The sequence below is a fragment of the Gymnogyps californianus genome, chromosome 2 (genome assembly GCF_018139145.2).
Source record: "Gymnogyps californianus isolate 813 chromosome 2, ASM1813914v2, whole genome shotgun sequence".
NCBI lineage: Eukaryota > Metazoa > Chordata > Aves > Accipitriformes > Cathartidae > Gymnogyps > Gymnogyps californianus.
In genome coordinates this window covers 23585962-23604427 of record NC_059472.1, presented here as the reverse complement: position 1 = coordinate 23604427, position 18466 = coordinate 23585962, and the positions used below count along the sequence as shown (strand labels likewise).

General features: G+C 40.4%; 1 protein-coding gene across 1 annotated transcript in view; it reads left to right on the top strand.

Annotated features, from left to right (window-relative positions):
- Window positions 1–18466, top strand: part of VPS13B (vacuolar protein sorting 13 homolog B) — a 484683-nt gene that overhangs the window by 456218 nt on the left and 9999 nt on the right. The window contains exons 55-59 of the mRNA XM_050892705.1: window positions 2521–2639; window positions 3829–4652; window positions 9121–9297; window positions 10205–10375; window positions 16899–17075. Coding sequence (XP_050748662.1) covers window positions 2521–2639; window positions 3829–4652; window positions 9121–9297; window positions 10205–10375; window positions 16899–17075 — 1468 coding nt within the window. The remainder of the gene's footprint in view (window positions 1–2520; window positions 2640–3828; window positions 4653–9120; window positions 9298–10204; window positions 10376–16898; window positions 17076–18466) is intronic.

Genomic DNA, 18466 nt, shown 5'->3' with positions numbered 1-18466 from the left:
TATTTCCTAGTTCACAGCATAAATAGTTGTCTTCCTAACCTGCACAGTATATTGTTCCTCTGCAATACATATATCCTTTCTGTTGGTTTTAGGTTTTTTTATTTAAGTCTTGGGAGCTCTCCTTCCTAAGCCCCTTGCTGTGGAAGTTTTAGAATACAGACTACCTTCTTCACTGGCTTTTTTTAAAGATAGCTAGATCAAAAATGCAGGCTTTCTAGTGCTGAATTTTTTCACTTCTTTTTAATCAACCTGGTGTTCCCTGGAAGAATCAGTCCTGCAAATTTCTGGCCCCTGTAAGCAAAGAATCCCACAGGATCCAGGAAAATCCTTCTATTTGGTAACTTAACTATCACAGGTTTTTTATCTTTACATCTTGTAGGAATCATCACTGTCATTCTCCCTCTGTGTCTTCACAGAAGCTACGCGTGTCTTTCTAAAACAAAACAAAAACCTCCTTTTCTTTCCTTCTGTTATTTTTCTCCTGTTTTGAGGTAAATGAAAACTTCCTTGACTGGGGTAATTCTTTTTGATGGGAACTTTTTCCATCTTTGAAGTCATTAGTTTACATGGAATCAACATAAACTGCTTGGCTCTTTGAAAGAAATACTAGTTTCAGATGTTTTCCCTGGGGACCAATCACAAAATGCTCTTGATTATTGAGTGTTATGTTATATAGCAAGTAGTTCAGTTTCATTCAGCAAGCCAGTCAAGCAATGCGAGGTTTCAAATTTCAGTCATTAATGTTATGCCAGACCAGGGTTCTTTATAAGTATCTGGCTCCTAGAAGGAATTAGATGCTAAGACAACATTTGGGGATCATTGTCTACTTGAAGAACTCTCCAAATAAAAAGTGTAGCCTTCTGTTATTGAAGTTTTAGGGTTTACATGTAGAGAATTTCCCCAGGATTTCTCAGTCAGTCTTTCTCTTAGAAAACTATAAATGTAAGTACATAAGGAATATGCTAATAGCTTCACATACAACTTGGTTCAGATTGTGAAATAACTCGGATTTAGAGGATCTTAAGTAATTTGTACGCTTTCTACCTAGTCATAGATAGATACTTCTTATTCTATTAGAAAGAAAATTTTATTAATTTACTAAAATTAAGGTATTTCTCTTTATCATCAGAATCATCTGAAAATGGAATTAAAATGACCAATCTTTAAGTTCAATGAGGGTTTTTTAGAATAATGAGAGTATATTGAAAATTCAGTAAATGTCCTTTTTTCTCCAATTCCATCATGCAGGATTGCAGATCTCTTTCAGATAAGCAAAGGATTAAAATTGACATAGAATTGACATAGAATTTCTAATCTATATTAGAAAATATAGAAATTCTTTTATATGTAATTCTCAGAAGAATAAGACATAACTTGATGAATGAAATTTAATTATCTGTGCAAGGTTATTATAAATAGTGTAACAAGAATCAGTTTAAGTGCTGATCCTACTAAATTTCCAAGTGCTTTTCCTTCTGGTGACTTGTTAACAGCAGGGAAGATTCTTCAAGACAAACAACTGTTTATTTTACCTATGCTAGCCCATTATCTTTGTGTTATTCCTTGAGTTTACATTCCTTTAAATTATAGTTTCTGTCATTACAATCTAGTAAACAATTGTGTTGATAGTAGCCCTACAAGAAAACCGAAGCCAGCTTGCTCTAACAAGGACTGCTGTGACTTTTCCAAACCTAAAAAGACCTTAATCTTATATTCTCGAAAAACACAAAACTTGCATGGAAATATTGCAGAATTAAGCTCCAAAAACAATACGTCATTTCTTTAAGTAGAATATTTATTCCTAAGGACAACTTGTTCAGAATGAAAGTTTGCACATCTGTAACCAAGACACGAACCTGTTGTCAAGTTCCCATTTTCCTACCTTTTTAGACGTTTTATGCTTTCCAGTAGACTTTTGCCATTTCTTTGTGGCAGCAACTTGCTTGTGAAGGTGTTCTTACAAAACCAGTTTAGATGGCTTAAAAATGTGTTCAGTGTTGAGTTGTTAAGCAAGTCTTCATGAATTCAAAATGTTACTTATTTTTTTAGTCTTCATGTGTTTTGCATCATGCTATCAGCCATTCATCTAACCAGCTCTGAGCTAGGGCATAGCAACATAACGTTAATTTAGGGTTTGTTTTCCAGAGAAGGTGGGATTTTGCAGAGCTCCAGGGATATGCCTTTCTCATTAATCTAAAATCACAAATTAAAATTTCCTATTTATTCTTTTCTCATATAAACTCCTCCCTCTCCAGCACATTTTGCTTATTTCTGGAGAAGTTTCTTATTAAAATGGATTCAGTTATACAGTTAAAGGATGAGGTGCAAATTTCATCTTGCTCTGAAGTATCAGAGCTGTTATTTTCTGAAGTATTGAAATCTGTTTCTGTTTTTCCTGAACAGTATCATGATTTGAGTAAAAGATCTCAACCAGAAGGCATTAATAGGATTAATTCAAATTATGACATTAAAAATAGTAATTTCAGTAGCATTCCATGTGTTTCTAACTCTCTCCACTAGATTGTGTTCTTAACTGGCTTTGGCTACGTTTATGTGGACATTGCCCATCAGTGTGGAACAATAGTTATAACCTTGGCCCCAGAAGGAAGAGCGGGACCCATCGAGATCAATCTCAACAGGTACATAAAGCACATAAAAGATGATAAAAAGCATTGTGAAACAGTGGTGAGAGGTCAGTCAGCTTCCTAAGTGTTAACTGACTTACAAACATTGGCTTAACTGTTTGTTTTGTTTAATACTGCTGCATGCTCTGTGGCATATGTTTAGACCATATGTTATGCTTTGTATATCACAGTTAAAAAAGGACAATCTAACATCAAAAGTCATGTCACTTTAGGGTAAACACTAGATGTCTGATACAAAAAGAAGTCCTGAGTTGTTCATTAAAAAAAGACATTTTCCATCATAATTAATTTTTGAGTGTATTTAGCCAGGTCCTGCCGTCCATAATCGTACAAGCTCCCACTAAAATTGGTAGGAAGCTTGATGTGCAAGGGCTGTAGAAATAATCTTACAGTCAGTAATTAACTGTACTTGATTATAACACCCTTCTTTAGAAGACTTCCCTAGTTCCATAACACACCACAACCTGGTACTCAGCTTCATTCAAGTGCAATTATAACACTACCTATTTCTAAGATGCAGAATGCCTAGCCTCCAGCAATGCTGTTACAATTAGAGTGGAATTTGTTGTACTGTTTTTATTTGCGCTGTAATTAAGTATTAATCCCCAAGAGGCTGGTCATCAGCAGTACACAATAGCCGACTTGCTAGTTAAACTTGGCAATGGGCAGTTAACACTGAAGGTGGGGAGGCCCTCAATGCTATCGGTATAAAAATGCTGTTGTGGCTTCGTTGGAGGGCACTCGCTGCATGTGATGTGAAATGAATTATCCATAATAGTAACTTTCAGTAGCGGCTCCCAGAAAATGTTGCAACAGCTGAGGCTGTTCGTGAATTATCAGAAAATTGTATTTGTTGTCTGCTTTAATATCTGGCTCTGTTCCAAATCTAATAGGGAATTACTGTGTGTATAGACGCGTTCCTGTCCAAACTATCCTGTTCATTGATAAGAAAGAAAGAGAAACCTGGCATAGATGTGTAATATCCTATTTCTTAGAAGACCTCCTGGGTGGTACCCACTGTGGTGATTAGGGCTGCCAGATCCCATTAACATTAACAGGACTTGCACAATGAGTTTCCCATGTATTGTAGAGAACGTCTCTCCTGATAGCTTTTTGAGAAAGCAAGGTGCCAGGTGAACTCAAAATACATGAAGTAACAAAACTTCTTTTCCCTCCTGTCTAGAAGTCAAGAGCAGACCCTGTCACTGAAAACGTTCATCAGTCAGTTAAGTCTTGCTGCATTTGATGATATTACAAACCACAAAGTGTCATCTGAACTTCTGCGTCTCACAGCAGACAACGTTTTCCTCCACATGGCCCCAGCCACTAGCTACCTGAGACCGCTGTCGCAAGAGTTCCAGCGGGACGCTGTGGAAGGCCTCCCACAATTTCATAGTCTCCAAGTGTATTGTGAAGACTTGCAACTGGACAATCAGTTGTACAGCAAATCCAATTTCCATTTTGCAGTCCTGCTGTGCCAAGGAGAGAAAAATGAGACCGTGCAGTGGTCCAGAGTGAACAACCTCATTGTTTGTAACAAAGATTTGGAAAGCTATAAGGAAAACTGCTTCATAAAACTCTGCATTGCTTTTTCCAAGGAAGAGAATTTCATGTTTCACGTGAATGACCTCAGCTTTGAGCTCAAACCAGCTAGGCTGTATGTGGAAGACACCTTTGTTTACTACATTAAGACTTTGTTTGATACATATCTTCCAGAAAACAAAACCGCTTGTCAATCCATGAGTACTTCAGATACTACCCTGATACTGCCTGAACAAGTGAGAGAGCATGCAAGAGCTTTAGTCAAGCCAGTGAAGTTAAGAAAATTAACAATACAACCTGTTAATCTCCTTGTCAGTATTCATGCTTCATTGAAACTGTATATAGCCTCAGATCACACCCCTCTCTCCTTCTCTGTGTTTGAGCGAGGACCCATCTTCACCACTGCCAGGCAACTTGTCCATGCCTTGGCCATGCATTATGCTGCTGGAGCACTTTTCAGAGCAGGTCAGTACTTTTCCTTAACATGTAACATTTTTATTAGGTACCAGGATTCTGTGATTGTCTCTCAAGCTGAATAACCTAGATGTTAGCCGTACAATTATTGTTTTCCTCAGACACTGTTTGATAATGATATTTTCAGACACCTTTCATGTCCTGCCATACGACAGAAGGGAAATAAAATGGCTGAGCAGACACCAGTGAAGATTTGTAAAGTTGTGCTAAACATTAGCCAGCTGCCTGAAGGCTTTACGAAACCCTGAACACAGCATAAAAATGTATTCTAGCTGGCTTAGGTTTTGTCATTTTATATTATAGCACTAGTCAGAATCAACCCACATTCCTCACATAAACTCCCCAAAACTACATTTAATCAAATTATTCAGCATGTTGCTCTGCATTCAGAAGTAAATTATAGCCCTGAATGTTGTTTTGTTGTTAAAACTCCTTTTGGCTGCAGTTTATGATTAGGAATCTGTCTTTCTTCATACAGCCTTCATGCTAAACTGGCACACAGATGTTTGTTGTCCTTTGATCCAAGAACTATGAAGTTTGCTGTTACTAACTTTTCCCCATATAGGATCAAAAGTGAGCAATTAGTCTACTAGGTTAGCAGGTACATTCTGTTTCCCGTAAATATTAATTTAGAAATCTTGAAATCTGGTGTCTGATGTGTCTTAGTGTGGAACGGAATTTGTACCTGAGACAGGAGGAAGCTCCTCCATGGTCACACACAAGTAACGTACTCCACACTGAAACGTGGGGTTTATTTTCGTGCAATACTAATGGTCAGATTTTCTGAAATTCTGTTGCTTCCATTTGTGCTGCAAGCATGGCTGCAACCTGATTTCTGTGTACAGTTTCCAAAATTGTACACATGCATTTCAGGTATTTATAAATAGAAATAGTGAGATGCTGATATAGTCTTTTACTGTGTGCATACCTGACTTGCATAGCTGATTATGGCAACTGTGTACACACTTGTGCACCAGAACATTGTGCACCGATTCATTATTTTCTTGCATTATTTTGCTTGTGAAATTTGCAGGTTTTTCTTTTTACTACTTGTTTGGATTTGTTTTACAGTCAAATCCCATAGTACAAAAGGGGAGATCTAGTTTCTTGCTAATTAAGAGTGAAACTGTGGCCAAATCTGGTCCACAGTGTGAATGTTTCTCCCCACAACTGGCTAGGAGTGGTGATGCAAGTGGTGATAGACTGCAGCAGGAAATTGGGGTTATACTGGCTTTTCATCCGCAACATCCCAGGTGAGGCACACATGCTAGTTAGGGATTCCTGAGCCTGGTCTTGGTCTTTCCTCCTGTGCTACCCTTGCAGCGTGCAGCAGTGCACAGGCCACCCCTTGCTCTGGGCTCATGATGTAGCTGAAATCAAGCAGGTCTAAATATTAAGAAATAAGGTTTGCTTCAGTGGAACTTCTCTTGAGGAAAATACATAAGCATATATTTAGCTACTACTTAAATCCCACTCAGAGCACTAAAACTAAAATGTATTTTTTGAAAGGGGTTACCATGATTAAAATGGTGAATTGTATTGATTAATGTTTGCTTGGGCAAAGAAGATGCTTTATTTTGAAGAGTTTGTGACACTTGTCAAAAGGCTGACTGTGTCAACAAAGTTAAAAAGGAGGAAAAAATCAAGCAAAAAGCTCTATATGGTCTGCAAACCCCGAGTCCTTTCCTCACCATCAGGTGAGTCACACTTCTTGGATTGGTCTCTTGTGGAAGAGGACCTCACTCTCCTGCATTTTAACCACATTAATCTGCAAAACGATCGGTTGTTTGACCCCCTTCTGCTCACCACTGTCCCATGCATAAATGGTTGTAGCATCTGCACAAACAGCATTCCCATGCAGCTATGCCTTATGCTCCAAGTAGGATAGTCTCATTTTGCCCTTAGCTGTGTGCAAGACCATTGCTGCCCTGTGGGAGGAGGCAGGATTTGCCCCAAAGCCTGCTAAAGGGGGTGTGTCAGGCTGCCCCATGTGTTGCAAAGGAGTGGCCAGAATCCGTGTCTCGTAAGCAATGAATGGGGCTGGAGAGCTCTGCTCAAATATGCTGATTAGCATTGCTTGTCTCAAATTAGCAAAACTTGCAATGGAAATCTCCTGTCCTTTTCTAATTAAGTTGGCTTCTATTTAAAAATATTACTGGTGTCAGCCAGATCTAACCCTATAGTGGCCTATAAAGAAAATGCAGTGGCTCTCTGCTAATATAGTCATAATTATTTCTTATTAGTGAATATAATTACTAAGCATACTTTGGGAAATGGTAACCTGACATGATACTATATTTCTGCAAAGTAAAACGCAGCACAGAGCTTGTGAACTGAGGGATTATTCCTGATTCATCATTCTTCTATTCCTGACTTACTCCCATGCCTTCCTCCTTGGGTTGGGTGGTCCATGCCAGCAGCAAGGAGCCATTAGTTTTGCTCTGAGCATTGGCCAAGGAGGGTCACCCTTGCTGCAGGTTGCACGTTCCTCCCATGCACTCTCCAAGGGTGAGCACGCTTCTTCCAGAGCTTCCCAAAACTGACAGCCCACAGGCCAGGGCCAGTCTGCAACAGCCCATCCCTGGGATACCAGGCAACCCCTCAGCTTTGTGTTTAACTGGTTTCATTCCTGGTTTTAATCCGGTTTTCATTCCTGAACACGCTGGCTGGCCAAACAAGTGAGTGGAGTTGGAGTTTCCCGTGTCCCGGCCTGGCAGTGCCTGCTGGGGGTGTTGCAGGGCAGCAAGGCACTAAGCTGCAGTGTCGTGCAGCCCCTTTCCGTCACACCACCACCTCAGGACAAGGAATGCCAAGAATATTTAGAAAAAAAAAAAAGCAGTAAGGGATTATTGCAACATTATTGATCAGAAAAAGCAGAAAGAGCATCTCTTCCATCTGTACAGGCCTCCCCACCCCTCCAGCTTTTCATCACTTCACACAGTGGCAAGGATAATTTATTAAAAATACTACAGCAAGGGAGTCGCAGGCCCAGCCTGGAGCGCTGGCTTCCCCTGGTCCCCAGCAGGGAAGGAGTGCCAGGGGGACGCTCCTTTCCAGGGCAGGCACTGTGGGGCCACAGCGCTCATTGCCGCTCTGCTCATTGTGTTGCCAGTAGTACTTGTTTTTTGTTTTCATAGTCCATCCCACCCTCTCCCTTATGTCCACTGTGGTTCCTGCTTTTTATACTACATATACTGGAGTTCTCAACCTGCCAGGGCTGAAATGTGGGACAGATTCAACAAGAATAATAGATTTTCCGGGAGCTTAGAATGATAGTATGAGATTAATTCATTTCATATGAGTAACATTTTCTCTTCTGTTCAGTTTCATGATTCAGCCTTCCACAGGAGTGACTGGGAGGGGTTAATAGAAAACAAGAAAAGCATCTGGATAGCAGGAGTTTGTGGTGATGAGATGGGAATGAGGAGGGCAGCGCAGATCAAGGGCCCTCAGCGGGAAAGCGGGAGGCCAGTCTGTCCATCTTTTAGTCTCCTGGCCCTGTCGTGCCTTGTGTCGCTCTGACAGTGCCAGTTGAAATTCATGGTACTGGGGCTCAAAGACCAGGCAGTTCCTGTTTAACGTTTATTGCCATTTCTGAATCGCTCTCTCCGGGCTGCCAGAAAAAAAAAGTTATGCAGCACTATTTCCCTAATAAATCTGCTGCCAACCAGCCTGAGAAAGACAAGACCTGCAAACAGCTTTCCAGCAACAGATTGCTGCGCGCTCGGCCATCCAGCAAGCTGCTGGCAACCCTGCGTTTATATAGGAAACCAGATCCGCAGATACCTCTCCTGGGATATGCATAAGGAATACTCCCCTATGAGTAACCTAATCAGCATGTAGATGTCATTGCTGTTTACACAACTGTACTGAGCAAAAGACATTTGTCTGGCTTTCACTGCACTCTGAAAGAAAATGATCAGCTTAGAAGGGTTGGAGTGGATTTAAAATAACTTCTTAAGCACTTGTCAAAAATGTGCATCCCCTTTCCTAACACTCCATCAAGCAATTGACCTGCACACTCCCGTAAAGCAGTACATTGTATCAGTGTAAACTCCCTGTCACAATTCTATCACATAAGGATGTGAAATCACAACGCTGCCTTATAGCATCTAAAACCAACCCAGCGATTTGAACTTGCAGTCCCGTTCCTCCGTAGCTGTGAGGCTCTAGCATCCGCCTCCCTAGCACACTTTTAGCAGAAATACGGGAAGCTCCTGGAAGGAAGTCATTCTAAAGCTATTTGTGAGTTTGCCAAAAGGATTTCTTTGATTTACGAAGTATGAAAGATTGCCGTTTCTGAATTCATAGTGGATGAGTTATTTCCTGTGTTTTGCTCAAAGGAAGTTCATAATGCGATGAATTCTAGTGTGAAAAAGATAATTAAGGAATAACCTTTTCACAACTGCTGCTTTTGCAGTTTTTGCAGCCGTAACATGTGTCTTGTTTCTCCACACAGGCTGGGTTGTCGGATCGTTGGAAATTCTTGGAAGCCCGGCTAGTCTGGTGAGAAGCATAGGGAACGGCATAGCCGATTTCTTCAGGCTCCCCTATGAAGGGCTGACCAGAGGCCCAGGAGCATTTGTCAGTGGAGTTTCCAGAGGAACAACATCATTTGTAAAACACATTTCCAAAGGTAGAGCTTTCACTTTGTTGCTCCAACTACTGCTTTGTTGTCGTGCGTTGTTAAAGGATGTGTTAAACAATATTGCTTGCAGCTTTGTTTGGCTTGCTAGGCTGCAGCGAAATGCTGGGAGGGTAACAAAGCTCATATATAACATCTTATGTATTAAACAGATCACCGCTTAACTACAGTGCATGAGAATGTTTCAGAAAGTTCAGAATTTTAAACCTCCCAGTGGGAAATGGAGATTGGCTCAGCCAGTATTTCATGTGATAACTGCAGAAATATTAAAGGTGTTCTGTACTTCTGCTAACCATCAGAAATTCTACACTCTGTCGCCTCATCATATTTATTATTTCTATTTTTTTAAAAAAAAAGTAGATACAGTTGTCATAACTGTGTAAGTACATGGATAGGTTTTGACAGCAGGGCTGGTCTGGCCTGAGAACAGGAGCAGCTTTTGTTTTGCGAAGTCTGTATAAACAGTGCCATCGCGTGGCTTCAGCCGCCCGGGAGAGACCACGGCGCGGCTGCCCCAGGCGCTCGCTGCTGCTCCAGGCTCCCTCAGGACACGTCCTCCCGGGCTCCTTCTGTAAATATTTGTTTACCTTTCCATCACCCCCCCTCCATTTAGGTTAGCCTTACAGAAGTTTGGGAACTGGGGAAGGATGTTCGGATGAGTTGCTGTTCCCACCGGCCAGGCAAACCTGGTGCAGGCTAATGTAAAAGGCGTGACGTGGACCGTAGAAGCAGTGTGGTGATGCTTAACAAACAGTAAAGCATGTTACACATGGGCGACTTTTCAATTGACTTGCTGTTCTGCTGGTAAGCTCAGTATTGCAGTGAGGCATAGAACGTCTCCGTGTTTTAAATTAAAGCATTTTGATCCAGACCCAAATGTGTATCTCCATGTATTTAGGTACACTGACGTCAATTACCAATCTGGCAACAAGTCTTGCTCGGAATATGGATAGGCTGTCACTGGATGAGGAGCATTACAACAGACAAGAAGAATGGAGAAGGCAGCTTCCAGAGAGCCTGGGAGAAGGACTGAGACAGGGGCTGTCTCGTTTAGGCATTAGCCTTCTAGGTAACGTACTATTAAATATCAAGTTGAGTGATAATACTGTTTTCTGATCTGCTCACCAGCCTTTTCTACATGTGAGTTATAATTGTAAATTCTGTTTGTTTTGGTGTTTTCTTGTGAAATAGCCTCACAGGATGTATATGAGATACTGTTTCTTTTTATCAAGGTTCAGTAACTTTTATATGTTTTTTGCTGATAAAATAATTGCAGATATAGAACGAGTTTGCACTCTCTTTGTGAAATAATATTTTCATTGGTACATGATGTGTATCTGAGAAGAAAAGAATAATTCTGCATTGGGCAGGGTGACTTGTAACTAAGTCAGCACAAACACGTCATCACGCTGATGTTTACTTTCCAATGAGTTATAGGAATGCCTTCCGAACCTGCTTGTTTTTGCTGTACTGTAGATATCAGGGATTCTTGGTTTTGTTTGAAAACCACTTGAACTTAGTGCAGATGTTAAGTAAGCTTTGATGAGGAATTCTGCTTTTACAAGGAGACCCAGATCATCCTGATTCAGTGTAATTGTATTCATCAAGCAGCCAAGTGGTTTGGTTAGAAGTGAAGATTACTCTGGCCATTTCAAAATAGTACCTAAAAATTTGAAAACTAACCCACACTGGAAAAAACCTCTGCAAGAAGTTTTGCAGTAGGGGCTGGATTTTCTAGGTTACTTCTACTTGTCACACAGCAAAGGAATGCAGAACTGTATTGTTTGGCAGAGTTCCTCAGTACGTATTAAAGAGTATGAATCCCTTAGAGATCAAAGTGACCAAAAGCAGTCCAGTGCAAAAGGTTAGAAGAGCTGAAGCTTGAAAGGATTTGTCCTCTTTCCTAATCTTCAGTAGTGTACACAACTCCTAAATTTGCAACCGCAACCCTGAAAGCCCCGAAGAGGAAGTGGTAAAAATATTACAAGTTTGGGTTAAGTTACTGGAAATTATTTTAAGCAATAACATTAGATTATGTGAAGCACTGTCATTTGATAATGCCTGTAAACCAGCAAGCGAGTGTCCTGGGAGAAACGTGCGTAAAGGAGAAATTTCATATATTAGTAGCTACTATCCCAATAGTAAGCTGTTACTGGTGTTGCAAATCAAAGGCAGTTCGGAGAAGGTTTTATTTTTCCTTCTTGTTTTATTGGGCTAAGGGCAGTCAGGTTGAGTAGCTGTATGAAAGATTATACTTTTAGAAGCACTGTGTCAGCCTGGTGTATATGTGCTGGTGAAATGGTTTGGTGATCTTGGCTCAGTTATTAATAAGACAGCAAGATAACTTGGTGGCTGTCCCCTTCACTGACACACCAGAGCCCTTGAGAGCTAAAAGCATCAGCTGTACAGCCTGAAGTAAAGAGCAAAACTTTGTAGCTTTGGCTGTAACAAGGCAAAGTTTCTGCTGTTCAGGAAAGCTGGGAACTCGTAACATGCACACGCAAATACGCCGTGCCTGTACCTCCCTGCGCACAAGGCTTCCGTTGTTCGCAGGAGTACGCCTAAGTTAAAAACAAAACCAAAAAAAAGAGTTAGAATTTCAGTGTCCCTGATTTCCTCAGAAACCAGGCTTCATGTTAGAAACTTAGAGCTTCATATTAGCATTTAAACACTGTTCCTCCACAAGCTAGGATCCTGTTCTTACTCCTGCTGTTATTTAGAGATTCGTCCCTGCTAAATACCTCTGTTCTTAGCAGTGGAGACAACGAAGCACCCAGATAAATAGCTACGGTTACTGTGTAGCTGAACTTGACCAGTATGGGACCTCTCACTCAGGGAGGAATCAGAAATATTCCACTGAATTTGTATCAAGCATAATTTATTGTGACTTCCCCAAAAAAACAGTCGTAGTTGAAGGGCAGGTATCACCGTGCTGCTTTCTTTCACCAGCATGTTCAGAGTAAACATGAACATGCTTACTCTAAAAACACTTCCAGGTTCTTCATACGTAACGAAACGAAGCGGAGCTGCTATGTTATTTTCTTTCACAAGGATGAAGAGTTCAGATAAGCACAGGAATGCAGAGAGCAAGACACTTTAAAGCCATAATTTCTATGACTTTCTAACTGTAAAATTGAGAATTGTGAAAAAGATTTCTAGGATAGTCACAGTACTATCATGTTTGTAAAAGCCATCTGACTTGTGCAAGCAGCTTAAAGACTTGCAAATGCAGATTTCGTGCCTAGGCACAAGCACGTAAGAGCCCTCAGTTCACCGATACATTGTGGTATCTACGCAGAAGGAAGACTTGCATTTCTGATTTTTCTGAAAATCTGGCTCATGGTGGCCCTGATTCAGCAAAGCACTTAAGCATGTGCTTAAGAGCTTTGCTGAATCAGGGCCAAAATCCTGTACTCTTGTCTCCTCCTCAGTGCAAGTTGTTCCCTATGGTACATTCTTAAGTGCTTTGTCCTGTCTCGTTTTAAATGACTCAAGCACTGTCAGGGTGTTGTTTGATTTGATTGTTATCTTTGGCCGGCTGTCGTCTTCTTTTCTAGTTTGGGGGAGACTTCTGGGTCATTTTAGTAACACTTGTGTGTGAAAAGAAGCAAAAGCTTATGATAGGTGTGTTTTTTCTTTTATACAATTAGACGAAAATGCAGTGAAATTGTATTTAAAATATTTAGATGATCAGCACTCCCCACCAAGGAACTATCTTTTGCATTTTGCATGACGGGGTCAAGCTTAAAATAATAATTTATAACCGTGTAAAAGAGAATATCGAAACCATAGGCTTTACTTTCAACTACTGGTCCTAGTGAAAAATATCGTATTGCAGTAGCTCTGTTTAGGAAGTTGAGCATTTCTGAATAACCGAAAAGCTGACAACTATTAGAAAAGCCATTTTTCACAATGGCAAAAGTGCTCAACATTTCAGTTACTCCTTCCTGCTTTTGGGGAAAGTGAATTAATAGTAATACTGACTGACAGTGTAACTGTGCTGCTAGAGAAGGTAAAGCCTGGATCTGAGAAGCTCAAATTGTTGTTATTAAGGGTGATGGTTGTTGTTCTTGCTGTGCAACTACCACTGAATCGGGGCCACTCTACATTTGCCTATCTACAAGTGAGATACGAAGAGCCAGTGCTAATCTTGAAGGTGTGTGCTATTCCACACATTAATTCCGCAAATATATTAACGCACACCAACAGGTGCTCTTTTCTTTTAGCTGTATTTTTATGTGATGTTTGCTGTGAGGAGACTATGCTTCAGCCATACGTTCAGTGTGAAACTCTTGCGGCAATCCTGAAGGACGACAGAGAAAAGAAAAGGAGGCGAAATGATTTCAGCTTGGCTAGCTTCCAGCCTCATGGCAAAGCGTAGCCAGTTTCTCCTGGTGGGGGATTTTTTCTAGTTATTTCTTGGTCTGAAAGAGTTTGTCACAAGCAACCCGAGCTTTGCTAAGTTCTGTAAGCCAACATTGTCAGTCTGCGCACGAACCAGTTGCTACCCATAATCAAATTCTTCTTGAAGTAATACAGTGATATACTCTGAACTATCTGAATTTTGTAGTTATCAAAGTCTTTTTTATGGTTACCGAGCAACGTGTATTAACCAGAGTGCACCCCAGCTGATGTTTAGCAGATGTTACGGTGTTGCTGGAACCTCTTTGGTCCAGTAATGGAAGAATATGTTTTTGGTTTTTTGCTTTGGTGTTTAATTTTATTGAGGTTTTCTTTATACATACATAATCTGTGTATACATATGTGGACATGCATATAAAATTGAATGCCTAGGGTAAGGAAGGAAAGAAAAATGGAGAATGGTTTCATTTAAAAAAAAAAAAAAAACAGGCAAGGGACATTACAGAGAAGGGACAGGGACAGCAGTAGGACACCGTAGCTGTGTCTAGAGAATTCTGTGAGAATGAGAGTGGGAAGGGAGGAACCACTACATGTGGTTCCATGCTCTGCTTCCCTGATACCCTACTGAAATCTGGGGGGAGAGACCTTCTGTGGTAAGTCCATCCAGCATGGTGCTCCTACCACTAACTTCATGTTAGAAAGAAAGAAGCCACATGGACACAGGGGACATCTGCTTCGCAGAGTTGCTGGTGCTAGGAGATGCAATGAACCTCACGTGTGTGTCACCATTATCTCACTGCTGTTGGGTTTTGAGGTTGCTCAGCCTTTGACCTATGTTTTTCTTTCCTTTGCCCACACATGATGCACACAGGAAAGGAGCTGCACAGATCTGGCTTCACCATGCAAGGGTGGTAGGACCAGCTACTCCTTTAATGAAAGGAGTAAGGTTATAGTTTATTATGTAATTTGTGGGCATGACCACAGCACATGAATGAGTTATGTCAGTGAGTGCAATTTGAGATAAGAGATTACAAAGGGTGAGCAGAGAGGGAAGAGAAGATCATTGGTTATATTTTTTGCAGGTAGAAAGACAGGACTTGCAAAAGGATTTGAGGTACGAAAGGGCAATGGCTTCACAGACAAGTTCAGAGCATGCATAAAATGGCAGAATAACAGAAAGTGTGGAAATACTAAACAACTGGCTAATTAAGCTATATATTATTTGGGATACTATATAAATAATCTTATATAACACAGTCACAGCAGTTTCCATTCTGTTTCCTTGTCCTCTGGGCCTAATTCCAGCTGAGAAGTGCCTGGAGCATACCACAGGTCCTTTGGAGTAGGCTCTTATTTATTATTACCTTATAATATTGCTCAAGTGTATTGCAGTAAATAATTTACTAGTGCTAGGACTTAGGTGGATTACATTTAATAAGGCAATAACTTCTGTTCTGAAAGTGCAGTTGCTGTGGATGACCTCAATAGATAGGGTGAAGGAGGTCACAGGGTAGCGTAATACTGTAACTTAGCAGAACACCAAGTATTGTTTTATGCCTTCAAATGCATCACAATTGTACAAAAGAAAAGACTGGATGAACAATCCCAATTGTGTAATGCGGTGTTGGGCTATTATTTTAGTCAAGCAGCAGGAGCAGCTGGTAAGTACTAATGAAACAGAATTGAATTGAAAATTGTATCATTTCCGTGGCATGGCATTAAGGAAGCTTCATGGTCTTTGTGCTACAAAGGGTGAATGTTCAGCTGCACGCTCAGCTTCAGTGAGTGAGCTCAATAAAAACTGGGTATCACATTAAAACTAGATCAGCATTTTCTGGGGAAATACTCTACATTTATCAGTAAAGGATACGCATACAGAAGTTGGAAGCAGTCTCTCTGAGAGGGAGGCATTTATGGGGGATGCAAGTTTCTTGAATTGCTGATAGATAGTATCCCAGGGACAAGGATCTGAGGAAATGTGTGCTGCTTCTCATCCTCGTCTTTTCTTTGGACAGAATACCAGTATACAAGTACAATATTAGTTCTTGTTGTTCGAAGTCAGCAACTTCTCCGTTTATCCAGTAACAGTAACCAAAACCACTGAAAACCGGTTAGCGGCTAGCTGACTAGTGCATGTCACGCTGGTAAACACATGGGGCCAAATACCTCAGCTGTGATTGTCCGAATCTGTGGAATTATGCCTGGATTTGCTTCCACATACAAAGCAGAATCTTCAAAGATGTCTGGGTTGCAGTAAAAATGCCTGGTTACCAAGGTGACACTCGGTCCTACTCCATAAATAATTGTTTTATCTTGATATTTGCAGCTGAAGGTGCAAGCTGAGAGCTAGCCGAGGAGCCTGCAAACTTGCTTTTCACTGAGCAAAGAACCTCGGATCAGGCAGACCATTTTCTAACTGATGTCACTTTGTCCAATCCTCGTACTCTTAGTGATTTCCAAATAGCTTATCTATCAAAATTACAATAACTAGAGACATGTCTGTGGTTAAGTGGCTGGAGTAAACTCAAGATCAAAGAAATGTACCACCTCACATACCTGTTTACATTTAGGAAGATTTAAGTCGGAGTTCTCTGTTGATACTAAAAGCTGGGAAGGTCACTGTGTCACTTGTAAAAGTTTGACCCATGCACATTAAAGTAAAATATGATCATTTTTACAAAAAAGTAACAAAAAGTCTCAAAGTCTAATTCTGCTAATCTTAGTAATATATCAAAAGTTGCATTAGCTTATGAACATTGCTGGCAGTGGAAGAGGATATAAAAATGATATATTGAATACAGGCAGTTTTTATTCTCATGAAGTCAATCTCAAGCTTACGTGAAAATCTCATTTCCGTAGCAGCTCAAGTCTTCTAAAACTGGTGGATTTTATTCCAAGCCCAACATTTTCAGAATTGCTACACAGAATGAGCTAAATTAAACTAACTCAGCAAAAGCATTGAGCGAAAGTACTTGAAAGATGAAAACATACTGTCAAGTTAAGTGATCTGAATGTTTAAAAAAGTAAAATACATTGAAAAAAAAGGAAGTCGAGATTAAACTTAAACTGAAGCTAAGGTATTGTTTAGCTAATTGGTCGCGTGCTTAATAGCTGTATAAGAAGGGTGGGGTATAGTCTGTAATCCAAGCAACATTCAGGTCCAGTAGTAAGATTTCCTTTATTCTGGGATGTTAATCTTCACTAATTCCTGGGGACTCTTGTTTTTTCAGGTGCAATTGCTGGGATCGTGGATCAACCAATGCAGAATTTTCAGCGAGTATCTGAGGCCCAAGCTTCAGCTGGGCATAAAGCCAGAGGGGTCATCTCGGGTGTGGGGAAAGGAATCATGGGCGTCTTCACAAAGCCCATCGGAGGGGCAGCTGAGCTCGTCTCCCAAACAGGTTACGGTGAGTTTCTCTATTTCCAACATCTCCGTTTAAATTTTAAAATGCTCTTCAGATACAACCTGCTGTGTCTTACTTATTCAGCTCAGTAGCTGTGTGACTTAGAGAAAGAGTTAGAAATGCCACCATGAATAGTTACAAAAGTTGTGCTGGTTTTCCTAAAAGCCATTATGTTGTGCTTCTCTCTTGTGTTACCGATCAGCGTTGTACAGCCACAGAAACACAGAATGCAGAAAGCATGAAGTAATTCTTGGAATACAGTAGAATTAGTTACAGAAACATATGTGCTTACAAAAGTTTTTTTGACATGAAAGTATTAGAGCAACACTATATCCAATTAGAGCGTTATTTTGAGATTACTTTGTTATGGCAAGGAAAGAGTTGTGCTATCTCTACGCAGAGAGAGTTATGTTCCTGGGAGAAAGTAGTGAATCATGTAGTGGGAGCATCCCCTTTAAACTGGAAAGTTGTGAGAAGACGGCCCCTTTTTTGGATACACGGGTAACCTTTTAACAACCAGAGGTGGGTTTTCCAGCTAGACTGAGCGCTTAGTGGCAGTGGTGGTGAATCCTTTCAGATTGATGTGAATACATCTGGGCGACAAAAACTGTAAAAGATAAAAATAAAATATCAAAATACACTAATTTCTTTGCTTCCAGTATCAATAAATCAAAGCTGTTGGTTTGGATATTTAAAAGGGGGGAGGGAGGGGACTCAGGGAAGAAAAGCAGGGAGACCTGTTGACACAAGGACAATGTGTCAATAATTTTGCTTCACTAATTACACCGGACTAATCTTGAAGATTTAAGCCTTTAATCGCTAGCAATATTTATGTTTGTGATGTGTTGATTAGAATACGAGTAGTTCTCCTAGGGCTTAAGTTTAGGATATTGTTTCCATGCTTCCCATTACATTCAGAACTCATTCCTTGAAGCAATCAATTTAAAGAAATAATGAAACATGTAATTATTACAGTTCTTTCAAATTAATTTTATCTTGTTTGTATGAGTGTAAATAATAACTGTTCTTCTGAATTATGCATCCCATAGGTGTAAAACCCATATCGGTAAAATCAGAAACTTTTGTCTGTTGTCGGCTGCCTGTGTGTTGTTTTTGCTGCCCATGGCATTATTCTTTCTAAATTTAATTCCGCTGCAGTCTTTATCAAGAAACTTGTAACAGTAGAGGGACACTTTTCATTGCAGATATAGTATACAAGACATCATGTTTTCCATGAGCATGTGACAAAAAGAGTTAGCCAGGAAAAAACATAAAAACTGTATCAATAATAGCTGACAGTGCGTGAGAGGAAAACACACAAGAGTTCAAGTAACTCTTACCCACAACTGGATTGGAAGTGGGACCGTGCCTCTTGGGGGGGGACCGAGGGGTGG